Source organism: Chelmon rostratus, chromosome 19 (assembly GCF_017976325.1).
Source record: "Chelmon rostratus isolate fCheRos1 chromosome 19, fCheRos1.pri, whole genome shotgun sequence".
Lineage (NCBI taxonomy): Eukaryota > Metazoa > Chordata > Actinopteri > Chaetodontiformes > Chaetodontidae > Chelmon > Chelmon rostratus.
The window spans coordinates 8,081,508-8,109,402 of NC_055676.1; the positions used below are offsets into that span (position 1 = coordinate 8,081,508).

The 27,895-nt window shown below is 41.0% G+C and overlaps 1 protein-coding gene across 2 annotated transcripts; it reads right to left on the minus strand.

Moving 5' to 3' along the window:
• man1b1a (mannosidase, alpha, class 1B, member 1a) lies at positions 1–26,699 on the minus strand. 2 transcript variants are annotated; one of them, XM_041960260.1, is made up of 15 exons: positions 26,437–26,699; positions 24,428–24,565; positions 20,547–20,655; positions 19,727–19,956; positions 19,449–19,594; positions 19,131–19,249; positions 18,559–18,750; positions 17,675–17,823; positions 16,944–17,132; positions 16,239–16,429; positions 15,541–15,661; positions 14,929–15,123; positions 13,609–13,740; positions 13,169–13,256; positions 1–290 (listed from the first exon to the last, which is right to left on the minus strand). In XM_041960260.1, exons 2-15 carry the CDS (start codon positions 24,527–24,529, stop codon positions 220–222), a joined length of 2,034 nt encoding a protein of 677 aa, XP_041816194.1. In that variant the 5' UTR covers positions 24,530–24,565; positions 26,437–26,699; the 3' UTR covers positions 1–219. The 2 variants fall into 2 exon arrangements, with proteins under 2 accessions (XP_041816194.1, XP_041816193.1); XM_041960259.1 differs by lacking the exon at positions 1–290 and having other exon boundaries at positions 7,879–13,256.
• Positions 26,700–27,895: the final 1,196 nt, after the last annotated feature.

The window sequence follows — 27,895 nt, forward strand, 5'->3', positions numbered from 1 at the left end:
CTCAGATCCAGAGGTAACGTGAATATGAAACAGATTTCATTGTGGCTAACTAAGACGCGACGGCAGCTGCTCTCATCGCTCCTTTCCCTCCGCCTTTCTTTTAATTTCTCATCTGAGGGGCTGCAGGGTTGAGGCTGACATTTCGCTGATAGATAGCAGCTCCCAGCACAGCCTGGTGCCAAGGTCTCCGGCTGCTCAGATGAGTTCGGCTCTCAGTGATCAGAGGAGCCACACTGCTCTGTGAGTCTTCACCACCAGCGGATCATCCTGCGCCGAGGTGGAGGAGAGGCCTGAAGGAGGGAAGATGGAGAGGAGAGATAATCAACTTTACCGTTTCAGCCAGCCTACAGAGAAAATAGACTAAACAGTGTTTCACCTGCATTTCAAATAAAACGCACCGTGGCTCTCTGTCTTTTAATCATCTGAATCTGAAGTTATTTCAGGAGTTTACTGGGTTTAGGTTCACCGTGTGCCATATAATCCAAATAAATGCCCGCCTTTTCCAACCTTTTCTAAATTATTATAGCCAAACAATGTCTCCTCCTGACAATCTAGAAGTGTTCTTGAAGATTTCCAGATTTCCTGGCCCCACTTTTAAAGAGTAACTTAAAGGAGGTCTGTTTTTGTGTGCTTACCCTCAGGGTTTCTCATCAAAATGCTTTATGTTTATCCCTGATGTCTCACAAACACGCTGAGTGCATTTCCTTCCTCACAGCACATAAGGCGTGCTTTACTTTACTCTAAATTGTGCAGCACTTACATCCACGTTTGCCAGCTTGCAGCCTTCTTCTTCCCTGCCTCTGCCTTTGCACTACTGGCACCAACTGTCAATTAGTGGAACAGCGCGACAGTGGCAGCAGGGGTGTGCAGTGCATAATGGACACGACACAAGAAGGCTTGCAGCGCGCCATGGCACTCAAAAACTCGAAATGCTACCTCTAACAACAGGGTGGGGAGTGTTTCACTGCACTCTCTGTTGAAAGGAGCCTTTCCAGGATCATGTAAATGCAGCTGTGATGTGCCAAGGTAACACTGAGGAGGCTACTCCGAGACAAAATGGATACCGGGCAAAAATTTTGCTTATAGCTGGCAAAAAAGCTCCATCAAGAAAAAAAAAAAAAAAAAAATGCTGACCTCGCAGGAAAAGAACAATGGTTTGAGATTGTTCAGGAAATGTATTCAATGGAATGATTGACCTGTCAGGAAATATATTTGATATATCTGACAGGAACTGCGCAAAGTAGAAACATGATGTCAAACAAGCAACTTAATAGAAGCAAAATACATAAAAGACTATATACTCAATTAATATGTAATTAATTATTATTATTAAATGATATACAAATAATATAAAAGCAGTCTACTGGTGGTACTTCAAGTCAGATAAAGCTTCTTGGAGCTACTTGGCTGCACACAGATGGAAGCAACTTCCTAAATCTAAATAAAAGCCTCTGCTGTTCTTTGATTGCTTGGTTTCTCCACTGCACTTTTATTACCTTCGTTGCGTTCACAAACTAATATCATCACTGTGCTGAAACTCTATTTTTGGTCTATTCCATTGAATTTTATTTTATTTTATGTGTTTTATTTGTTTGTTATTTGGGTTTTTGTCTGTTTATTGTTTAGAATGCTACTCTAAAGCTCCTCTTTGCCCATTTAAAGCACTTTGAGTCACCGATGAAATATGCTACATAAATAAATAAGTGCAGTCTCAAGTTGTGTTTCTCCGTCTGCAGCAGAGTTTTGTTAAACCACCAACAGAGCAACGTGTTAGTCAATGCAATGAAATTACAAACAAGAGGATTCCAGCTCTTCCAGATCCATGATGATAACTGTCACATTAATAACGAGACTTTCAGAGCTCATCAGAATATGTGTATAACTGTAGAATGTAAACACTGCTTCGTGTTTTTATTACTGATGACATGATGTTGGTGTGACAGTGTTTTTTGTCTTTGTTTTACAGAGGGTGTGCCTTTATTACATAGGAGGCACTTGGGACAGCCATGGAAAGAAGGGGAAGACTGAGGGGTGTGTGACATGCAGCAATGGTCCCAGAGGATTTTAAATCCTGTAGGACAATAGGATGCCCCACAGCCCCCAGGTCAATGATGCAGTGAAACTCATAGAATGGCGGTGTCAGAGAATTATGTCTTGATCATCACAAATAGGTCAGTAAATATGCATGTTTTTAAAGAAAAACATAACTAAAAACACACCAAAGTTCCTGTGATCTCCACAGAAAGACGTGCCCCCCCCCCCCACACACACAGACAGCTTCAAAACAACCTTTATTCAGACACATCACCTACAGGCAGGAGAACATACATAGTTAATTTAAACACAAGATACTTGTGCTCAAAAAGAGGATTCATTCTCAGTGAAGAACCTCTGCCTCTATACCTGCCAAAGAGCAGTGATTCCTAACACGTCTCTGGGGGTCATCAGGTGGAAACCTCCCTTCAACAGTGTTTCGCCTACTTAGTCCCACTACACCTCCAGGAGGTTAGGCAGTGAACTCCGGCGTCCCAGAGTCACCCCCCCAGTGCCAGTTCACACTGCTCCTACACAATCCAAACAGCACTGCCACGTTCAACTGACCCAGAGATGCTCCAGGTAGTGGCCAGTACCGATGCTACCATTTAACTATTGCTAATGCTAATGCTAACCGCTAAGAAGAACAGAAGAAGACAATACAGTTCCGATGCTACCATTTAGCTAATGTTACGTGCTAACCGCTACCTGCTAGGAGGAACAGAAGAAGACAATAAAGCTAGATTCACCTAATGTTAATTGCTAGCTACCAATACTAACTGCTAAGATACTATCATACTCTCACCGCTTTGCTATTGTTAGCTGCTACAATGCTACCACAGGCCTAGATGCCACATGTAACTGCCGATTGCCACACTACCATCATCTACACCTGCCTCTCACCAACTGCACCAAAAAAGCGGGGTGGGAATACAAACCCTGGTTCGGGTAGGGGGTAGAAAATAAAGAGGTAGAGTCAAAAGATGAAAGTAGGGATTGGATACAGACCCTTGTTCGGGTAGGGGGTGGAAAGTTTAGAGGGTGCTGAAGGTGGAGGCCGAAACCACAGACTAGATTTAACAGCCTCTTCTAACATTTCCTTCAAGAAGCAACAAACCCTACCATTTCCTTCAAAAAGCAAACAAAGCAGGAAAACAAACCCTAACATTTCCTTCAAGAAGCAAACAAAACAGGAAGAGAACCAAAAAGATAAAAAAAACAAGCCAACTCTGTATCTTACAACGCAAACTCTCCTGAACAGGCTGCATGGTCCCAAAGAGAGACTCTAGCTGGCCACACCCCCACCTTATCTAAACTTCCTCTTCCTGGTTCTCTTCCTATTGGCAGAGCGAGAAGATGGGGCGGGGAAAGCAGAGCAGAGGAGAGGTGTCTTGTTCAGACTTTAACCTCTTCTCCCGCCGGGTTAGGCATGCATGTCCTCTGCCCCCCCCCCTCCCTCACTGTCCCTATTTCACCCCCCAACTACTATTATTTCTCCTGATCCATATCCACTGACTAGACCTAGCAGCCTCATCTGACATCTCCCTCACTGTCTTCCTTAAATTTTGCCCATGCACTCCCAGCTCCCTCAACAGTGAAACAGCTGAACCTGCAACAAAACCTCTACACCCCACTTCAACCGGACAGACCCTGGTCTTCCATCCCCTCTGCTCAGATTCTGTCTTTAAATCGGCATACTTAGTCTTCTTCCTTTCATAAGCTGCCTCCACTGAATTTTCCCAAGGGACTGTTAACTCAATAAAAAACACAGTCTTTTTACTCATGGACCATAAGACAATGTCCGGCCTCAGATTACTATAAACTATTTCCTGGGGCACAACTAGCTTTCCTCCCAAGTCGACTTGCATTTGCCAATCATCAGCCCCTGCCAGGCAGCCACCTACCTGCCTTCTCCCTGACTTAGCAGCTCTATTTTTCTCCCCCTCTCGAACAAACTGCACATCTAACCTCTCCTTTCTAGAACTTCCAGAATTCACCTGCTTCCTTCTCTCTTCAATGCCTGCGGCTAAGCTTCTCAGCACCTGATTATGCCGCCATGTATACCGGCCTTGTGATAAGCTAATTCTACAACCTGACAAAATGTGCTTTAAACTTGCTGTACCTGAACAGAGTGGGCACGATTGATCGCCCTGTACCCAGAGACTTAGGTTCTGCGGGGTTGGCAACACATCGTATGTCGCCCCTATCAGAAATTTAATACGGCCTTCCTCCATATTCCACAGGTCCCTCCAACTAAGTTTCCTCTTCTCAACACCTTCCCAATTCAACCATTGTCCCTGTTTGGCTTGACCAACTGCTTTTGCCCCCCTTAACAACTCCTCCTGCCTACGCACCTGTTCCACTACAAGCTTTCTTTTCTCCTTTAGACCTGCCTTATTCCACACTATTCTACTACTCCATATACTGTAGACAATGTGCAAAATGCCCAAATGTGAGTCCCACACTCAGCGTGACACTCTGAGTACACTGCGAGCAAAGTGAAGCATTCTTAAGACGTTTTTTGACCCAATTTGTTGGCAAAAAGCTTGTTGACAGCTGGTGAGTTCTGGGTGAAAATCTCTCCGAATTCCCCCTCCGGCAACAATTAGTTCACACAAACTTATTCTTCATATTCTTTTGGGAGGGAGACGCTGCCTGAAGCCCCGGACTAGCTCTCAGAGTCACACCAGACGACTGCAGTACACACAGCATCCCTCAAGTGCTACATACAACATAAACCTGAGAAACACCCCAATCTAATTATGCACAGAAGATTTAAAGAGTGTTGGATTATATTTGAGTCGAAAACCATCTTCCCGCAGCAGTAAATCCCACATTGGTAACAGCTAAAATTCTAATGGGATCAATGCAAAATGATTTTGTGTGGGTGTGCGGTTGCACAGAATCAGGGGTTGTAATAACGACTAGCCTAGTTCCTCTGCTTGTTGGTTGGCATTAATTTTTTATCCACCAATCCAAATCCACCGGTGTATTTCCCTCATGTCTCATGCTAAGAATATTCCACATTAACATGTATTGAAAGCTGTAAACCTAAAGGAAAGTTAGTACCACACTTCTGTTTTTTTAAATGTAAAACCTGACACCTACATTACCCACAATGCAACGGTGATTCAGGTGTGTCATGCTTCTAGTGACTAATGTAGCCTGGAGCCGGTAGCCTCAAGCAGAGATGAGGACTGGGCTACAGAGGTCTGGTGATGTCCTTTCTTTCTCAGCACACACGCCCAGATGGTTTTCTTTTTCAAACTTGTAGTCCTGAGCCCCAACTGACGCCAACTCAACATTGCTTAATTTGGCGTCCCTCTAGAGGCACAAAAAGGATTTGTGCAACTTTCTCGTACACCTGAAAACAGACTATGATGTGCCCCTTGAATCCTTCCCACTAAGCTCTGCTGGTCAAGTGTTTCTCCAAACTGGGAAGCAGCCATCAGTGGACACAACAACTATTTGAACCATTGAGCAGGCTTCTGACCATCACAGAAATTATAACTGTTATAACTGAATACATAAAATGTGAGGGATTAAAATAATGTGAAAAACTTACAAACACTGTTTAGGTGAGAAATTTAAAATGTTTTAAGGGGGCGGGATTCCCCAAGGGCATCTGGACATTTTTAAAATCCTGGTTACAGCTCTGGCCTATGGGTCAGAGGGCGAGATAAGGTGGGTATAATGTATAAGGTTGAGATACACAAAATCCTGATTTTTATTTTTAAATCTGAAAGTCAAACTCTTTAGTTGTGATTATGAATATTCTTCACGTTGATGTGATCCAAAAAGATTTGATTTCACAGCTCAGATCATAACTTATATATTAACATATATTCTGATGCAGACACATTACATTAAATAAAACGTGCAGATGTGAGGTCGCATTTTCATACTTAGAAACAACTTGTCTGTGTAATCATTAGATTATTGTCATGTCTCGACTGCACATTTATTGTACTTACTGATTGAAAGATTACAAAATGTGGAAGCTGTCATGACAAAGTGTGCAATAAATGTCAGGAGGCTGGAAACCGCCATTTTTTTTTTTTAATGTGCAGTGGGATTCAGGGTGCAAGACTGTCACACACATGACCACCACCCTCAACTGTTATTATGGCTTCCCATGTTATTATGAGGTTTTCCGTGTCATTTTTATTTGAGTGCAGCAGCAGCAGTGACTTCACCGCAACCCTGGCAAACTGACACGTACAGTGAGTGGATCCTTACATATGAATCTTTTCATTTTTGTCAGTGGTTACTCATGAAGTGTGTGTGAACAAGCAAGCCTCACATCACATTTGAGCAGAAATAGGCTCTGAAAAGAGAAAAGGCACATTTCAACACAGTCATATGGGAACAGCTTACGTTTTACACATGTCAGTCATCTTTTCACTCCTAATGTATATGTATGTCAGTCAAACAGGTAAATAGAGTCACTTGGTGCAAGAGGTTGAAACATCATGAAGGCAATGCTGCAGGAGTTCCTGTCGAAACAGAAAGAAAAAAACTGGAAATTTAAAAAGAATTTAAAAAAGTTGAGAGGGATCCATGCTTATGCACACATAGTGCAGCACAGGGCACCGTGTTTCATTAGCTGCCTATGCATGAGTCACCCTTCTTTTGCACCTGCTACAAAGACTCCATGTGTGCACACACTTTGACTTCTCTTTCTGAAGATGGAAAACATTTCCTGGTAGAGCACTGCTGTGTGCATTCATGAGCAACAGTAAGCTGTGGCATTCATTAGGTTCATTAGGAAGCATCTCTGGTGTAGACAGTGATGGATGGACAGTGGTTTCTGCTGCCCCCTGGTGTTGGATTACTGACAATATCTTGCATATCTGAGCATTTAGCATTCAAATGCAACTGGAGTTCATATTTTGGTAAGTGATTGTTGAAAATCCTGGGCATTAATCTGCTTCTGCATAGGCCTAATCTCTCCTATGAAGGAATTCCACCTGATTTTGGAACCTGGTTGTTCCCATCAGAGCATCACTGAGGTCCAACACTGATGTTTGGTGGATAAGACTTGGCTCTCAGTCGGCATTCCAGTTCATCCTAAAGGTGCTAGATGGGGTTGAGATCAGGGCTCTGTGCAGGCCAGTCAAATTCATTCATGCCAAACTAGGAAAACTTTTCTTCATGGAGCTGGTTTTGTACACAAGGAAAGGGCCAAACACAAGCTGTTAACAGAAATGTGGCTGAAAAAAAAAACAAGATTTTATTGTCTAAAATATCACTGTAAGATTTATCTCCAGTGGAACTAGGAGGCAAAACTATAGAAAACAGCCCCAGATCAAGAGTACACAAATGTTTCACACCATTTCACACCTTAGCTCATGTGACACTGATGATCTGATGATCTGTGTGACTGCCACAATCTGCATGCTTTGAAGAAGTACATTGGATTGTCTGTAGGTGAAATTCCCATCTGACAATTACTGGAGCCTTCCGAAACAGACAACCGGCCAGGTGTGCGATGGTGTGAAAGTAAGCAGGGTTTGAACTTCTTTCACAAGCTCCTTTTCGTTTTTCACACAACTACTTCTGACACTTTCCCTTTGTACAGGTGAGTGCAACACCATGGATGCCTTTGCAGAGAAAGTCAGAAAGCCTCAGAAAGCAGGCACCGCTACAAGTATTTCTACAACCCAACGTTGCAGGACAGACATACCGACCACAGAGTTCTTGGAGGCAGCAGGAAGCAGCCAGGAGGACGAGGCCATGAAGTGGTGTTTTCAAAGACAAAATTAAGCTTTGATTAAAAATTAATTTAAGCTATTCTTAAGTAGTTTCCAAAAAAAAAAAAAAAAAAAGGTCCAAACCTTCATTGAAAAGCTTTATTTAAAAATTTAGTTGGCAGGAAAAAAGTTCAGATTCAGTGAACATTGCAATAAGCCACAACTTCATTTACAAAGTGCTCATTTAGTCACCTGTACAGTGGACTTGGATTTGATAAATGACACATAAAAGACCAACTTCTGCAAACAAAGCGCCACGAAAAGTACAAACAAAAACAAGAAACTGCAAAAACTGTCTTAAAACTGAATCGATTGCACAAAAAAAAGAAAAATGAATGATTATCAAAATTAAAATAAATACCTTGCATGTCAGCGTGTCTTCAAAATATGCAGAAGAGTTATTGACTTGACACTGTTTTAAGACGTTTTTTTTTCTTAGCACGGCTCAATTAATCGATTGCACGAGCAAAAACAATATAGATCCATGTCTGTGGTCTCAGGGTTACAGTCAGAGAAGCAGGAGCCTCTGCAGGTAAGAAAGTTGTCATTTTGCTATGGCTTGGATTCATTAATAATCAAATTAATGATAATTATCATCATCAACATCAGAATCAGCTAATACAAGAGAGTTGAATCAGACAAAATGCTTTGTACCGAAACTGTACATCAAAAGCCTACGACAGCCTCCATTTGTTTAAAAAATCCATTAAATTCTAGACAAGGTTTTGCAATACAACCTCTAGAATCAATTTGACTGCTTTTACCATTTTCTATATTAAAAAAAAGAGATTAGACTGCCCAACAGCCGTGCAGTGAAATGGCAAAGCAGAGTGAATTTTTAAAAAGCTTCTGTGGGAGCTCACCGCTGAGCTAAATTAGTCATTTCTGCTCTTTTATCTTTTCTGTTACATCAGTCTCTTAACACAAACTGGTGGTCGTGAATATCTGATATAAGAGGCTGATTTTTGCCAAAGATAAGAGAGGCAATTAAACAAGGAGATCAGAAGAACCCCACATCCGCTGCATTTCCATGTCTGTAGCAGTGTTACTGAACGTAGTGGAGTCTCCTGTCTGATGATTTTTCTGTTCTGACTTGACAGATTCCATATTCCTCTGGATACAGAAAATATTTTCTGTCATAAAAATGGGCTTCTGAAGAGACTGAACCTGTGGCCTTCAAGTTATGAGACATTGATGTTGCCATCAATATCACATTTTTGGTAAGTTGTGTATAAATGTTATTACTCTGTGCCACAGAGCTCCATTGTTGTCCTAATACACTGCACCGATGCTGGAAATAACAGAATACAAAATGTAAAAACCATGACTAACAAATCTGCTATTTTCTCCAGTATAAGTAACATTTAGTGACCACCTGTTTTAGGAAATAAATGTGCCTTTTTTTAAAATGAAATTCTGTATTTCTGAGGCATTTTTTGATGATCATGAAGATCTTCAGGAGGAACCAATGGAGCCAACCTCAAGCAGGCTGGGGAAGTTGAGGTATTGACAGAATGACTGACACATTGTTGATTTTGGTCTTCTCATTGTTTTTCTCGATGGACAAATATAGAATAACACCAGTCCTTTAGAGAGTGAAAGGTTTCTGGCAGATTAAGTCGTGTATAATTAAGTTGAGAATATTACACTTGTCAAACCAAATTCAATGTTTACATGACAGCATCGTGTTTAAAAAAGTACCTGCAGTTGTTTTTCTGTGAAAGTCACACTAACCTTCAACAGTAGATCTTGTAACTCTTCCTTTTCAGGTCAAGTCTAGTTTCATCAGGTTAACAGAGAATGCATTCAATCTCTCATTTGATCATCAATTCTCGTTTAATCATCAATTCCTATGCATCAGGAATTAAAATTTGTTTAGCAAACCATGAAATACTATTAATGAACCAATTTAAAACTGTAGTTGCAGATGTTCTTCTCACATCCAATAAGCCTTTTGCCAGTGTATTGTTTAGTTAGGATATTATTAATTAATGGCAATATTAATACATATTTGTTTCTACTGCAGTCTGGAACAAAACAGATCGCAAAATCCTAAGAAAATCAATTAATTATCAGACATCAGTCTCCATGAATTCTAAACTGCCAGCCGTTCACAGGACTAAACTCCATAAAAATCATTTATGTACATCATGTGAACAAACACAGAAATTAAAAAGGAGAAAAACCCCAATGTCTTGTCAGTTTTAACCACGCATGTCGGACTGCCAGTCAGCCGACTACTTTGGTCCTGAATGAAATATTTCAACTACTCGATGAATTGGCATGAAATTTTGTAGCAGGACAAAATCTAATGACTTTGGTGATCACCTGACTGTCGTCACCATGAAGGTCACGTTTGGATGGATTGCAAAGAAAAAAAAAAAAGCCACCTTAAAAAGAAGAAGAGCACACACAAAAAGTGACCTGCTGAAAACTGAATCTTTTCGACATGATGGCACAGAACATTACGACTGGAAGTGTTCAATAATCATCAGACACACAGGTTGGATTCAGTAGACAAGTTAGAAACAATTGACACAAAATATTTATCCCCATCTCGTTTTGTCACCCACCCATCTAAAGTAAGTCTTTCATTCACAGATCAACACCACCGATACAGCAGCAATAAAGAAACAAACACATAAACCAAACCACTATAGCACAATACACATTTCAATAGGCACAGCAGAGCATTGGCTAATGTAGTGCACATTCAGTGATGTGGGTCAGCATATGGCTCTCTCTTAGACAGAAGTTCATTAACAAAATGGGATGGTTAAAACTTGAACATGAGTCTGTTTTAAACCGCTAACTGCGGGGAAATTAGATCCTCTTTTGGACTGAAGAATTGAAAGTTATAGCAGAATATCAGTGTGGGGTCAGCCATCTTCAAAGCAGCACCTACAGTACACTGGATATGTCCTTCAAATTTATGTCCATGCTATTGTACTGAAAAGAAGTGCTCCCACATTGCTCTGCATCACATTTGACAGGGGAGTCAAGGGTTGCTAAACAGCAATGAATCAGAATCCATCAACTATGAAGAAAACAATTGAACAAACTTCATTTCTTGAGCGAGTCGCCTGTGAAAAGAGGATGAATGAACGGCTGAACGTGCTGTATATTATCCCTGACACAGGAAATGAAAGTGCACAGAGTTGGTTTATTTTGATCTAACTCCATAGCAACTGCAAACGTAAGACTGCATGGCAGCCTTAATTAATTCCCCTTCATATAATGTAAAGCAAGTGTGAATACAATAACTGAATCCAAACCAGGATGAGACTTAAACCTGGGGAAACAGAGTGCACCTCTATGACAATCAAAAATCACAGAACCAATGTATACATTCATCAATAAAATAAAATGGACATCATTATGAGCACAGCCCAGACTGAAAATCATTCAGGACTGAGTCTTCCTCCAACATTTATATCTGTTTTGCTTTCAAATGTTTAAGTCACATAAACAGGACTTCCACCCCAGGATTACTCACTGCCACACTAAACGAAAAGACCAGTAAACAACAACCAGATTTCCCTTTAAAACACAAGAGGTGTGAACGTGCAGTAAGCTTTACCACATTTAACCTTTTATCTTTCAGTCATGAAAAGAAGCACTGCTACATGTGCGACAGCGGTACCCAATAAGTTACTCATTTTAATTGCAATGCATTGTGGGCCTGTCTCATCTTGTGATGATTAACATTGTAATTAAAACAACCTGATTCTGGTCAACTCTGACAGAGAAACACATGCACACGCGCGCACAAAAAAAGCCAGTCACAAACATCCTGATTACAGCTGGCTTTTGTTCAAAATTTTTCAATACCTACACCTGACTTCATGACCGGTTCCTGAGCGATACTTCTTCGAATGCCAATTTCGTGAAAACCGTTTTAACAAAAACAAAATTACATTGCACATTCTGGTACAATTACTCACTTCAAAGGAGGAAACACTTAAAGATCTGGGAGCAGCTGGAGAAAGCAGCTGTTTTTGCTCTGCACAATTTACTCAACCTGGATGACTGGAATAAAATGAAGAAACTGGTGGAATATCTGTACAGTATCAGACTATATAAAAATATAAATAACTGCCCAAAGAAACATTAATAACAAACAACAAATAAGAGAGAGGGCACCAATATGCCAGTGTCGTGTCTAGTCTGCCTAAAGGTAGTGGTGGCAGAGTGAGACCTCTTACTTCCTCTGTGCTAAGAGCTGTTAGCCAGATAAAGGTAGCTCAGCTACACTAGAGAGCTAACAAGCAGCACAAAGTTGATATGTGCAGAAAAGCAGCTGAAGCTCATCACTCTGGGCATAACGTGTTCTTCCTTCATACTTCAACAATGTGTAACTAGGACAGCCAATCATCAGCATTATTAGATCCTGGTACAAGTACGCTACATGCTTACTGGCTCACTGATGCTGATGAAATTCACACCTTGGGCACTGAAATTTCGTACAGGCAATGCATTTTTTCGTTTTCAACTTGTAAGTATCAAAATGTAGACATTTGCTTTTAAGCAAGGCACTGGCCTCAGAACTGAAATTGGTCCCTGGACACTCCTCCTTAACATTTACAATGGGACAATACAGGGGACAGGTGTGCAAAAAGGGATTCAAATGCATAACTTAACTTCTTTTATATCATTTTTGGCCATTGCCAAAGCAAAGACTTTTACAAATAACATGATTCCTCCATTAAGGCAATCTGTTTAGTACAAGCAATTTAGCAGCACATGCTCAATAGATTTCCATGATTGGTTACTGCACCTTCAAACATCTGGGAATTAGCAGAATAAGTTGTGGACTACTGAGGATTTCCACCTCACATGGCAAAGACAAACTCAGGGAAGACATGATTGTTGTTACCACAGACATACAGTACAAGAAGCATCCCAGTCACCCAAGTATTAAAGCCTTCACACTATCTTCTGTCTTGTCGCCTGTTAGCGCCAGCTAATCACAACTGATTTTTAAAAGTTTTTTACATTAGAGACCAGCTCTAACACAAACCTTTTCCTTAGGAAAAATAAAGAAAAAGGAAAAACAAACAAAACAAAAACAAAATAAACTCCTCCATGTGGAAACATATCAAAGTACAGAAGGACAGCACAGATCTGCTCTACTGCTCAACCCAGCAGTCCAGCATGGACGGTTACATCAGAGATGCACCTGTCTGAGCGGCAATAGCAGTCTTTGACTCATACAGGACTCTGTGGGCCTAATCTTTACAGACCTCCTGTATGGTGACGTCACTTGGGTGGGGAGGGCCATATGGGAACAGGATGGGCCTCCGTGTTGAATATATACTTGTCTAGGCTAAGCAGCTCCATGTCGTCAGAGAAGAGCAGATACAAGTACTTCAGCGTCTCACCCAGGAAGAAGCTCTCCATTTTGTCCCGGGGCCCGGGGTTAACAGGGTCACGGACGTTGTTGATGGACGTGTAGCCACCATCGGGCACCTGCAGAAGTGGAGTTGTTCGGTCAGGTGCACACAAAACTCTAGAAAGTACTTTGGCAATTGCAGTTAAACCAATAAACCTGTTCGATGGGTTTGGCACAGCTGTTTCTGTGCTCTTTGTTGAGGACACATCTTTAATGCAGTGGTTCTTGAGAAAACAAATGTCATGGCCCAATAAAACAAAACAGAAAGGAAAGTATTAACTCCTTGTAGTTGACCCTGAACTAAATGAAGTCCTGCAGTCTCATTTCCTAATATGTCTTTATCATATGCTGTCATTAACTTGCCTTGATAATAAAAAAGTGCAGTAAATGATTCTAAACTGAACTAAAGCTGTGGTCAGTTGTCTGTACCTTAGTGTAGTTATTGAAGCTCTGAAGTATGTCCCATCCCCAGTCTCTGTACTTGGTGTCCTTCGTGAATCTGTACATGTAGAACAGACTTTCCACTGTTTCTGGCCTCAGCAAGTTGTGTCTGTCTGCAGGCTGGAGGATAAAGGAGAACTTGTCAATAAATATTAAAATCAATAAAAAAGGGATCAGACAAAGACATTGTTTTGTTTGGCCCTCACTCAACCAGGCAGTCCTGCAGAAAATGAAAATGCTTTCGCCAACACATCTTATCAAGAGCAGCATCAGTGAGCATCGCCACAGCTCAGAATAAATACACGTTAAAAGCAGACAGATTCAGAATTCAAATATGACTGCACAGCACACAGTGGTAGTCAGATCGTATTCTGTGATTGCTTCACAAGTGTTCAGAACATTTTTGCGAGATGTGAGATGAGTTATGGCTCTGAGGATGAAAAAGGTGAAGGTGGAACTTTTATAGATTATATGTTTTAAAGCTAGGAAAGGTCCTTCCTCAACTTTCTGTTACTTGAGTATTCTTTTTTCCTGTCATTTTATTCTACCTAACCTATACCTTACAGAAAGAAAAGCCTTTATAATCAACCCTGAATGTATACCAATTTGTGAATTTACAACAAAACATCCAAGGAGATGGAACCATAGGACAAACTATTTCTGATCAGAGGGGGGTGTTTAACAAGTATTCCTCATTTCCAGCAGTGGTTAGCTCACTCTGAGTTACTCATAAGAACCACATTAATAAAGCCTTCCTAATCTGACATTTGTTTCCTTAGCTTTTTTTCCTAGAATAAGAATCAGCTCCTAAAATGTTTGAGATGTTTCATACTTATATTGAGGTTAATGATGGCAGCAGTGAAAAGAAGTACCAATATGCTGGATGCTCTGATAAACCTAAAGCAGTTAATGAAAAATAGAAATGAGTACTGAGGAGGGTTAGGAAAGTTATGGTCACAACTCCCATGACAAATACAGACTTAGCTGATTAAAATTGTATCCAGCAGGCCCCATCAAGACTCAGTACTGGGCTCTGCTTCTTTTCTTTCTTTCTTTCTTTTTACTTTAGCTTGAAATTTAATTGAAATTACAGACTGTGCACTAAATAGAAAGCATTACCAGAGAGTAATACAAAGACAGTGTCTCCACATGCAAGTCTTAAACAGACACACAGACATATAAAGACCAACTCAAAAGAGATCCGACATGAAAATTAGGAAGAACGCAAAACAAAAGATACAAAAAAGTGAAAATATTAATGATAAAATGTTGATTTAAAAAAGAAAATGATCAAATATGAAGGCTCACCTTCACAACAACGTCACGGCCGTCACCGGCCTGCAGGCTGAAGTGTACGATCTCTGGGCTCAGACCAGTCTCCATCTGTTTGTACATCTGGTGACATGTCTCAATTAGCTCCACAGCCAGATCCATGTGGTCCCCTGGGAGGCCATTGTGGGCCCCTAGTGCCAAGGTTCCTGGCAGGAAGCACACAAGGTGATCCTGGAGAGTGACCAGAGAGAGAGGTGCAATCAGGATGAGACTGAGAAATGATCAGAGAATGAGTGGCTGGAACTGATTGGACTGCCGGACAGACTGGCTGCACAGGAGTTCATACAGCGAATCACTCAAGAAAACACAAAGGCTGACTGAGTTAACAAAGCGGGTATTGTTTGAGGATGTGGGTTCATTGACTTTTGGCAGTGTGCAAAATATCTTGGGACAATCCGGGGTTTCTATTCTGTGTGTTGTACATTCAGAACACAGTAGGCCATGAAATATATGTATATCCACAGTATACCATATGCAATATCCCCTAAATTTCATTTTGAGGTTTTCCACAGGTCCTAGGTCATTAAGGGGCCCGTAAAACCCCCTGACAGATTCCATATTTTCACACTGAATTGTGAGCATCTCTACCATCTTGGGGTTGAAGCGGTTATGGGACAACTCTCCAACGAAGGTCAATCTGCTGGGCCCCGTCTGTCTAACAAGGTGTTTTTTCACTCCCTCCACAGCCTGAAGGTAGTCCTCCAACAGTCTCGACAAAACAAACAGAAAATGTTGTACATATTAATATTAGTCAATTTCAAAGAAAATTAATATCTGATGTTGACATATAACACAATATGGCAAATACATGAAGAATTATACAGAAAATACTCAAAGTGATGCAATGCAGAGTTTCACTATTATGCAATACATCAGACCAAAACAACAACAAATCATTTTGTCTCAATTGTAAATCTAATTCACTTCAAATCATGAACAGAATTTTGTGAAATTATAACATAGTATAATTATATCATAACAATATGATTCCATAAAAGATTTACATGTGATAATATTGGATTATGCCCTAGCTCTGACTTGGTGTAGCTGCAACTTTTAAGGGGTGTGGGTTAACTACTTGCACTGAATGTCATGTCAGGTGACGTTATCCTGAAAATGTGTCTCGGTGCTTTGAAACTTTGCAAATTACCAATGTGTCTCTGCATTAATGTTGTGTATTCTGTCTTTGAAGTGATAAGCAGTACATTGTTGTTCCAGTTTTTAATCCAGTTTCGTCTCTCTCACAATCACAGATCATTGACTTGTGAACATAAAGCTGGAATTACTCGTCTTCCGTCTTGCCTCCCTGGATCCACTGTTTGAGCAGGTATTCATAGTAGCTGTCTGCCCTGGCACCAAGTGTGAAGACTCCTTTGTGGGTGAATTGGCCACTGTTGGTGTTGATGAACATGGGTACTAGGCCATCTTGTTTGCCTGGCAGCTTGTGGACCAGCTTCATTACCTCATTCACGACCTCCTGGACAGGGTAATTAGAAAAAAAAAAAAGGCAACTATTAATGTCCATACAGCAATCTTACTTTACTTATAGCTGACGTGTGGGCTAATGTGTTTGAAAAAACTGTTGGAAACTTGTCATGATCATCAAAATTATTAGCGATTTGACACTTTGATGAAACTGGGCTCATCAAAAGCAGTGTCTCAGATTATGACAGAAATTATTCAAGTTCATGTCAGACTGGTCTGATAATCTTCAGGCGTGAGCACTGGTTAGTGGAATCATTCGCTCATAAACTGTCAACATGAGGGATTTAATGCAAATCCTGTTTTACACTTGTCACTTGTCAATCCCACAAGTGTTTGCCAGCTGCACTTACTACCATCTGAACCCAGGAAACATTTATATAAACTACCTCACATCTTTTTTCATTCACATATTTCAAGGATCTGAAAGCAATGGCAAAGCAGAATTATTTGACGCACGCGCACAACAGCACATTGTACTGTGATGGATGCCCTCCCGGTGTCCTGACCTGGTACTGTGGCTCTTGGGTGAGGCGGCTCAGCTCTCTGAATTCCAACTGAATGCTCGTGACCTCGGCCAGTGTGCTGTCTGATGTCCATCGAGGGGGGTGCGCTGTGCCCTTTCCGATGTTGACGTCCGAGAACGGGATCTTTGAGGGAGTTTTGAAGGCAGGCATCAACCTGGACCCGAGATCTTTCTTTATGTGGAGAGAAGACACAAGGACAATGACCTTTTCTGTCCAGTACAAGTTAAGTATTGTTTAATCTATTTTGAAAATGCAACTGATTTAACCCTAACACTATCACATCAACAAATCTAAACATTGTCAATTCTACAACGCAGAAACGATTAAGCTACATGAGCTCCATTCTCGCTCTTTTAAAGCTGATTTCTTGAAACACACAGCAGAGTCTGTTGTTCTACAACAGGCATCTCAAACCGGTTCCATGAAGGGCCGCGTGGCTGCAGGTTTTCATTCCAACCCAGGAGGAGCACACCAGGCCAACCAATCAACATCAAGGGATCACTTAGTTATCAGCTGAATGCTGAGATCAGCTGATTAATTGATTCCAGCCTGGTGTGCTCCTCCTTGGTTGGAATGAATACCTGCAGCCACGCGGCCCTTTATGGAACCGGTTTGAGATGCCTGTTCTACAACAACCAGACAACAGAAGAAAAAGGGACAGTAAAAATGCTAAGGATGAATGTGAAGATGATCAATGTTAAAGATTGACTCACAGCTTTTTCTAGGAAGAGTTGGTCTCCTGTTAGATGGTAAGTACTCAGCAGGCCCCCAAGGACACGGATGGTTGTCTCAAAAAGATTCACGTCCACATTCTTGTTGAAGGAGAGCTCTTTCTCTACCCAGTTCTTTGCTTCTGCAAACTCTGCATGGGGTGAGGAAGAGTTCAAGGGTGGGAGGGGAAAGAACAAATAAAAGAGAAAGAATTACATTTGACGACATGAATTTAACACGGTAGATGAAGGATGTTTTTGTTGATGTTCTGCCTTTGGAATGTTAAAATGGTCTTGCAACAATCTCCTGAGACAGACCCAGACCGTGGCTTGTCACATTCATGAAAAAGAAAACTTTTAGCAATCCCATTATTGTCATCACACTCCGATAACACTGTTCCACTCATGATAGACCGCAAAACAGACGAACAAACAAAAGATCAAAATCAACATAACAGAACCAGAGATATTATCTTTTTTTATTCAGTATATTCTTCCTTGACAAACCAGTGCAGGTGTGCTAGCTAAAAATAGCTGATACTGCCGCTTAGCTCCACGCAGCTGGCTGCAGAGATCAAGCTTGCATCTTTCTGATTCCACACCTCAGATTTATTTAATTTTCATATTTGTGGTCTTCAAGCCCAATTAATGTCACAAAAAGCTTCTACCTCTGGAGCCACAAAAGGCACTAGGCATCTTTTTGCAGCAGTACTCCTCACCACCTTAAAACAGACTCGGATGTATACAATCAGGGGAATTCCTTTTTCCGAATTTCTTGAGGTCAACTGCAAAGCTAGCTTGTAGAAACATCTTTGTACAGTACATAGCGTAAAAATAAACAGCTGATACCCAGCCCTAAGAGCGAGGAAGTAAGTTACATACAATACCTTCTTTTAGACCCATAATCCACATGGTGTCCAGAGAATCAATGAGTGTCAAACCCAGTCCAAACCACTCGCCAAAAGACTTGGAGATGGGCTTGAGCTCATCATGACCCCAGGCATAGTCCTTATAGCCTTTCCACGCATGTCTGAAGGCATCACGTACAGCCTCCAATCTGTCAACAGCTCCAGCTGAAACTGCAAACAAAGGCCCAACAAGGAATGAATAAGAAATGAGGGAGTAATCTTAAAAGTCTGTATCTAGCAGGTCTCTCAACAGTGCTTGTCTCATTTTCTGATTATTTTCAGTGCAAGGAATACTGTGTGCCATGTGTTGATACTGCTGCTTTGAGCACAGCAGGGTTTTACCCTGCAAGTTAAAAGCGTTCAACCTTAAAGGAAAAAAAAGGAGTTGGGCTTTAAACAGCATATACCAGTAGAGGTGGACAACGATACGTTAAAGAATCTGTTTGAGGGGGAAAGTTTCTCAGTGCACATAAGAAGTAAGAAAAGTTTAAACTTCTCTCTATACTTGAAAGATGGAGATACAGGGTAGGAAAACAATAAAGAGTACTGACCTTCCAGTGGGACAGTGTTAGCAGGGTTGGCTGGAGGTGGGGGTGCCACAGCTTCTTTCCCATCAGCTGAGGGTGGAGGCTCTGTGGCCTGGTCAGCTTCGATCATTGCTCCTCTCCAGCTGCAGGAGTGAAAACCAATTTTATGCCTGAATTATTGATACATGTACTGCAAACAAGGGTCAGAGAACAGCTGGAAAATGTTTGATTCTGATCTACGGAGTCACATCATGTTCATATGTCGTCTACCCTTTTCAGCAGTTCCTAAACCTTGTGTAGAGTTGTTCTATAAGGAAAACTAGCAAACAACAAACAGATCACCTGACGATCTTCTTTGCTTTGTCCTCTTCCTCTCCATCTCCGTCTTGAATCGCCTCTTGCTCTTGTTTTTCGCCACCGACAGTGTCTGAAATGTTTCCGTCTTTCTGCAGGTTTGGTGGACTTCTCTTGTTAAGGAATGTCTTTTTCTGTGGATAAACAAACAGCTAGAGCTAGAAATAGGAGGGACAAAATGATCACTCGTGGAAAGGAATAAAAACTCATAAAAATAGCTATATAATCCGCAAAGGGTATTGGTCTCAAGAGAGATTAACACAAACCTTAGTGGGAGGTTTGGCCAAAATGGGGATGTCTGGTCCTCTTGGCTCCACCACAGCATCTAAACCCACACCTGGACCTGCATCTGGTACCAAAGCTGGCTCCACATGTGGACCTGCCACAGGAGCTGGAGCTTTATCTGCAGCTCCGTCCAATAGAGACTTCACACCTGGAAGAATGGTCTTCAACTCTTTGTCATTCAGCTCCAGCCAGTCCTCCCTGTCAGACAACCCTTAACACACAGAACGAACAAATAAAACAAAGTTCACGCTATGACACACTACTTAAAAGTCATATGGCAAAAAACGGTCTTCCTAACTCTTTTAGACTAAGCAGGCATACAGTACATCACCCTTTTCCAGAAGCTCAGTTTTTCCGGTCTGCACTAAAATGCAAGGAATTTTCTGCTTTTATCTACTCTGGAGAGGGAGGGATTTTCAAAAAGCCCAGTTTTTGGTTGTGAAATTATGCTAGCTTAGTGTGGACAGAAAGCCACAATGGAGAGAAATGGAAGCATTTTCAGATTTATCGATCTTAGCATGGACATCGTCTGAAAATCAAATACTGTAGAACAGTCAAATCAAGCAGGTATGCACCATCACATAGGCGAAACTGAAAACTATCACAGTGTCACATGTGGTGTTCAAGTAGTTCACTGCAATTTATCATCACCATCAAACACAACACAGGCAATCCAAAAGTCATCAGCTTCAACTCGTCATGCTGCAATACCATAAGAATTAATGACAGACTTTGTCTCTGCTTCTGTGTGTGTGTGTGTGTGTTTGTTAGCGAGCTTAGCGTTGTTCAGGCATTGTTTACCTCTCCACTGCTCTGTGATGCTGGGATAGGAGAGCAGTCCAAATATGAGCAACAGAGCCAGCAGGAACAGGATGAGGCTTCGCTGGAGCCGAGACAGCTGCTTCCATTTCTGTAGGCAGACAAACAAAAACAGAGCTTACTCCACTGAAACATGTCTAACAGCTCTGAATTCAAATCATTTGTGACTGTCAACAGATTCTAAGATCATCACCCTCTTAAAATATCATACAAATCTGTTTATACTTCATTATACTTCATTTTGATGGCCTTCCTTGTCTGGCTTACCCTGTATAAACTCATCCTCTCTCTCCACCCGATGCTCTAAGCCCAGTGACCGCTCACAAATAAACGATCTAACCAGCACCAGCAGTGAAGAGGGAGGGACAGATTTCGGGTCTCTCAGGAGAGGATGCTAACAGGCGGAGTTGTGCCACTCTGTTACCTGCTCTAATTAACACCTGTGCAACACCATGGCACTGTTGAGCCATCGTGTGTGAGCTGCAATGTGATGAAACACACAACAGACTTTATCTCGAGGGATGTGTTCATTTTACTGTGCTATAGTTCATTTAACATAACATCAACATATTCTGTACAGTCCAGTGGTGCATCTTTGTATGTATTTTTTTTCCTAATACTGGGCTTGAAATTACCAGAATACCCATAATTAAATATTATACGTATGTGTGAAATGCTTAGAATTGCAGTAAGATAATAAGATTTATTGCTTTTTGTGGGTTCTCGGGTGGCCATAGGTCATGTGGCGACACCAAAGCAAAGGCCATTCACTGAAAAAGACAGTGAGAGAGGTCGAAAGCACTGGGAGAATAGACCCTGGGACTAGAATATTTACTCCCACAAAACATATTACCAACCAAGCGTTTGTAGTACACTGTGTCAACACAAGTGTGTTTCAGTCCTTCCCCCCCGTGCCAACTATATGCAGATGTTGTATTTCCCTTTTCAAGGCTGATACTGCACAATAAAGGAAAAACTATTATCCATTTTCTTTATCTGTACTGGGCCTCCTGCCGAATAGCAGGGAAACCTATTCGGCAGGGTGACTCACACTCACATACACACTGATGAGAGATTAGGAGCTTCCACCTGACTTGCGTGTGTTTGGAGATATTAAAGAAAACCAATGTGAATAGGGGCAAAACACGTAGAGAAGCCCTTGTCACTGTGTAAGGAGGAAACATTGAGCCACCAAGCCACTCAAAGGAACATGATTTGCAGAGAATGATTTTCTCAGGAACCATAAAACGTAATCAAATTTGACGACCCACAGGTACAGGGGGACGCTGAGGCAAATTGAAATCTCTGCCATAAAGCTGGCTTTATAGACAAAATGTCTGTTGATATACTGCTGAAATAAACTGCTACAGATCAGTCGATGAGAGCGATGGTTTGCCTGTTCAATTCAATGAACAGAATGAAGTACCTTTATGAGAGCTAACCATGCCGTTTTGCTTTTTTGAAAAAAGAAGTACCAGAGGTAATGCTGATTTAGAAGTAATTTTTCTTATGATGTACCGAATTTCTGAAAGTCAAATTGAAATAATCTTTTTAATAAAACTGTTTCAAAACAGTTTTAGGATGATTAAAAATAGATGCAAACAGGAATTCCAAACTTTTTTTTTGAAAAATGAAAGTGGGCACTGGTTCAACAATTAATTGTGGAAGGATGGTCTAAATCTGTTTAAAATGAAGCAGACATGTTGGAAAGTAAATTCTCTGTTAGGACATATTATAAAACCAGTGGTGGAAGAAATATTCAGATAGCAACAATACTACAGAATTGGTGGAGGAGGTAGGCAGTCTTCCATTAATCAGAATGTCTGTGGTTCTATCTCTAGACACTGCCGTCTACATGTTGAAGCCTCCTTGGGCAAGATACTAAACCTTTAATTGCTCCTGATAGCTGTGCTGTTGATGTGTGAGTGTGCCTGTGAATGGATATTGCTCCTGGTGAGCAGGCGGCACCTTGCATGGCACCCTCTGCCAGCAGTGTGAATGAATTGACTGAGGGTGATTGCTAACTTGTGTTTTAAAGTGCCTTAAGTGGCTGGTAAGACTGGAAAAGTGCTAGTTCATTGTCCATTGTAAATGGACTGCATTTAAAAACACTCTGTTACAATTAAAAGTCCTGCAATCAAAGCTTTATGTACTGCTGCAAAGCTTAACCCATAATAATACATCATAACTTATTTGTTGATTTAAATTTTATTTAAAGGTGTGTAGGCTTTAGGGGGGGATCTACTAGCAGAAATGTAATATAATATTAATAGTTATGTTTTCATTATTGTATAATCCCCTGAAAATCAGAACTGCTGTGCTTTCATTACCATAGAATGAGTTCTTAATATTTACAGAGGGAGACGCTCCTCTTCCATAGAGTCCGTCATGTTGCACTGCTACCTTTCTACAGTAACCCACAATGGACAAACCAAACACTGGCTCTTGGGAGTGTCTTTTGTGATTTTTGCGGCTGCCATAGGAAAGGGTGAGGCAAGGGGTGTTCAGTTGGTTGCAATCTGCAAACACACCATTAGATGCTACAAAATATGACACACTGGTCTTTTAATAATCTTAATCTACAAAGCAGCAAGTACCTAAAGCTGTCACATAAATGTAGTAGACTAAAAAGTACAATATGTCCCTGTGAAATGTAGTGGAGTATAAAGTAACACAAAATGGAAATACTGAGGTAAGGACAAGTACATTCCACCCCTGCATAAAATGAAAGGGAGCACATACTGGTAGTGTCTGACATACATCCATACACCTGCACCCATTGCTTTCTGTGTGAGCCGACATACCTGAATTGCAGGTTGTTGTGCACCAAGACACACCAGTGTCCTATTTCTCTGCATTGACACATTTCAACTCTCCAGAATAGCAGCATTTTTTGGAAAACACCTGTAAAACCTGAGTATACAAACCAACAAAAGAGATGAGGAGGGGCTCATACAGGGAGGGCATAAGGGGGAGTGAGAGGATTGAGGAATTTGAAAGTACAGAAAATAAGACTAAAGAAAATGTGCAGGGAGAAGGAAGAGAGGCAGTGGGATGAAAAGAATTTGTCTTATCTCCCTGTAGTCTTCAGACACATAATGTGCTCAGGAAATGCTTTTATCTGAAGATTTGAAAGTTCCGGCTGCTCCACAACAACGGAGGCATAAGAAAGGAAGACTGAAACCTAAGAATCAATTTGTCACCAAAAAACATACATTTCACAAAGACAGAGATGATCTATCCGAGTGAAGTGACTACAAACATAACCAAGCTCTTGGATCCCTAGAGCTGAAGTCTTTTCGCACACCCTCAGTCAGAACTGAGCAACACATGAATTAAGGCTCAACAGCTAGAGCTTTTTCCATCCTGTTTATACCAAGCGCAACTATTCCTTGAATATCTCTGGTTTTATTCGATTAGGCCATTAGGCATAATGCTGCAAATCAATGAGCAGGACTGCTTTATGAAAATATGTAATACACAGGATTGCAACATCAATATGAAGTACCTTGATTTCCCAGGCATTTAATTCACTGGATATATAAAAAAGGGTTATCATTAACTAGGGGCCATAAATTTAACCTGTATGGAAGCATCTGCACATTTTAGGTTTTTCCACATATTTATTAAGGTTTCTCCTTTGTCACCTCTCTGTATGTTGCGTCACAATATAAAATTAGATGTAATGTGATATATTAAACATATCTTCCACCACTGCCATCAGCAATAACGTGCTCTGATATGGCAGTAATGTGTATGGCTCTACAGAGGCATATCACTTGTATCAAATCCAGGGTATCTGTGTCTAAGTGGTAAAACTTTCCAGAGTCATGATCTGCATACTTCACTAGATGAACACTCACCCTCCAGCAGGACTGTCTCCGGTGTTTGCCGTTGTTGTAAGTGTGACTGTGCGGATCACTGAGTGTCAGAGAGATGAAGTCCTTTCTGGAAGGCGGATACATCCTCTGATCGGGGCAAACAGTCGTAGGTCATAGAAGCTGCACTCAGAAAAGTGGAAAACACAGTTAGCCTAACCATGACTATGCCCTAAAATAACAGTGAAATGTAAAATGTGAAAAGTCCATCCCATCATTGTGCTGAAAGCATTGGTTGAATAATAGTACAAGAGAAAATTAAGTAACAACCATCATCATGATCAAACAATCATGTTGTGTGATCGGCAGACTAGAAAAGCGCTACATAAATACAGCCCATTTACCATTTAAATGAAAATGCATTTAATTTGGATTATGGAGGTTTTGGATACTTTGGTTAATAGAACACTATAATAGAGTAATCCTGGCTAATATGACTTGCTGTAGGTTTGGAGTCTGCAACATGATGGTATGGCAGAAAGATTCAGTGACCATTTCTTTTTTCTATTTGATTAACTGGTAAAACAATGCCATGTTATTTAGACTAAAACCAGGCTACAGTTTCTGATAACTGGATGTCTTTTTGAACCAGATTATACTTATTTCACCAGCCTTAAAAAGACATTATTTAAGCATAAGTGTTTATAAAGGGGAGTCTATCGCTTTTATAAAACCTGCCACAAGGTGTATGCTGGCACATTGAGGATCACTGGAGCTACTCCATCAACTACCTGCACTGGTACTTCAAAAGAAAAGCCTGCTGTTACTAAAGCTCTGCTACCTTCCTTGATGAGAGCTAAGAGATTTAGACTTATGGTGGTTTGTGATGCCAAAGGATGAAATGTTGATTTGAACCAAACCAGCCACACCTGTTGTATTCTGACTAATCTGAATATGCCCAGACATTACATGAAGCATATTCAGTAGCTGTCACAGAGATAACTGCTTCTGTGTGTCAATTATTATCTATACCTTGACTCTTCTGAATCTTCATTTCACATAGCTGACATGTCAATTTTACTGACGATTTGTCCACTGCAGCCTATTACTTTTTAATCGAATGTGTGTATGTGTGCTGGTACTTATTTTTCTTTGACGGGCAATTTCCAGCTGCTGCAATGTTAATTTGTAGAAACTTGCTAAGAAACTAATTGTCAAAACATATAAGGAAGGAGCTAAGAACTGTCACAGTTAGATTTGAGGTTATACAACCTCAATTCCAAAAAAGCTGGGATACTGCGTAAAACGTAAATAAATACAGAAAGCCATCATTTGCCATTGAAATGCATTCACAGACATTTTTTGTTCCCTAGCCCATGTAGAAATATCCATTATACTATCATGTGTTTCACAAAGTGCTCGTTTGCTTGTGAACGACTGAGCCTGTCATACCCAAACATGATACTGTCACTTGATACCAAAGAACCGGTTTACCTGTGGAATGTTCCAAACAGGTGTTTTTAGAGCATTCCACAACTTTCCCAGTCTTTTGTTGTCCCTGTTCCAACCAGTTTGAAACGTGTTACTGGCATCACATTAAGAGTAGGCAGATATCTACAAAAATCACTGAAGTTTATGAGGTGGATAGATGAATTCAGCTTTAAGTCAGTGATGTTCCATGACATGGTCACGTAGCTAGTCCGTGTGAAATAGCGATCACAGATGACGAGTAAAAAGCTTCAAAGCAAAGCTACATGGAGTATAATGGTGACAATGCTTTCTAAGTCTTGCAGTTGGTTAACGTTATTTCATCAAAGTCTTCTTAGTACAGCTGACAACTCTGACTTAAAAAATGAACTCAAAAATGCAACTAAGTTAAGTTACCGTGACAATCAAGCCACACTAGTCAATTACAGCAACGAGCTACATTAGCTAAATAGGCTAATTTATTACCTTAGTTACACACCTGCCTTCCACACATCCCTGACATGCAGTTGCAACACACCGGCAAAACACACGAAATATACTGACACATCCAGCTACCTCCCCCTCACCTTCGTGCCTTGTTTGCTGCCTCACAGCGTCGTTATTCTCCTCTCAAAGCTAAACGGCTGTTAGCTCGCTACGAGAGGCTAGCTTGCTTCTTCCCTTGTTTCTGAAATGTGAAGTGACACTGTTCGGCTGCCACAAGAACCACCATGTAGCTACGTTAGCACGGTAGACTATCCAACTAACACTCACGACGACCTGCTGCTACATGAAATGTCAAATAAACTAAACTGGGAGAAACATGGCTAAAGTTAGCGACAGGACAACCACAGACAGATGCGGAGGAAAAGTAAAAGCTAATGACAGGTTACGCTGTGCGTCACGTGACGTGTGCACGTGTGTTGACGGTTTGAGCGTTAACCCGTCAGCACCATGTCTCCAGCTGTGATGCTGCTGAGAGCTCATTTTAATTTCATTTCAGTTGTTATTAGTTCAAAGTCATTTGAATTGTTGATTGTAAACTATTTTAAACTATATCTCACTATGCTATTTACTGCTTTTATTGTTCTGTACTGTCAGTGCTCATTCTAGTCACTCAGTGACAAAAGGAAAGCCTGTGAATGAAGCCAGAGTATTGTAAATTGTTTTGAACTTCCTACAGTTACTACAAGTTTTTGTTTCCACTTTCTTGGTTTGAAGCCTTGGCAGGATGCTGTTATGCCACAGCTTTGGCTGATGGGGCAGGTGGAGCACAGGGTGTAGTCTGGGTCAGGGACAGGGAGGGGGCAAGCACAACAAGAATGGAGACGTGAAGTGTAGTGCTCACACCTGAGGCAGAAGAAGGGGGTCGGGGGAGAAATAAATGTAGATGGAGTTGTAGGAAGGGATAAGAATTGAAGGAGGGGAGTGGGCAAAGTCCTGAAGCTGGAGGCTTTGGGTACAGCTGTCTCGTGGCAGGCTGTTTCTGAGCACCAGAGACCTCATCAGTGGTTCTGTTTTTTGTCTTTGCCCAGGCTACTGTGCATTTGTGCCTTTGAGTGAAATGTCTTGACAGCAACTGGATGGATTGCCATGACATTTGGGCCACACATTCATGGTTCCCTCAGGATGAATACCTCTGAGGATCCTATAACTCATCTGGCACCATCATCTCATCATACTTTAAGTTGTCCAGTAATGTAGTTTATTCAAATAATTGCAAAACTAATGTTGATAAAATACACAGAGTCAACATTTGGTTACATATTTTTTTTTATTCAGCTGAAACAATTCTTTGAATGAGCTGATGGAGGGATCACACAAGACATATGTCCAGCATGTCATTTCATATTTTAAAAAAATGATAATTTGTACAAAACAAAGCAATAATGATCTGTCTCAGCCAGCTAAGGCAATCATGTGGAATGATATGACAAATCTAAGTACAAAAAGAAAACAGAGTATTAAACAACAAGCCGGAGTTGCAAATCTGTGGCTAAAATGCTTCATCTTCAATCCAATTCGTCTGGCTGAGTTTTATATTAG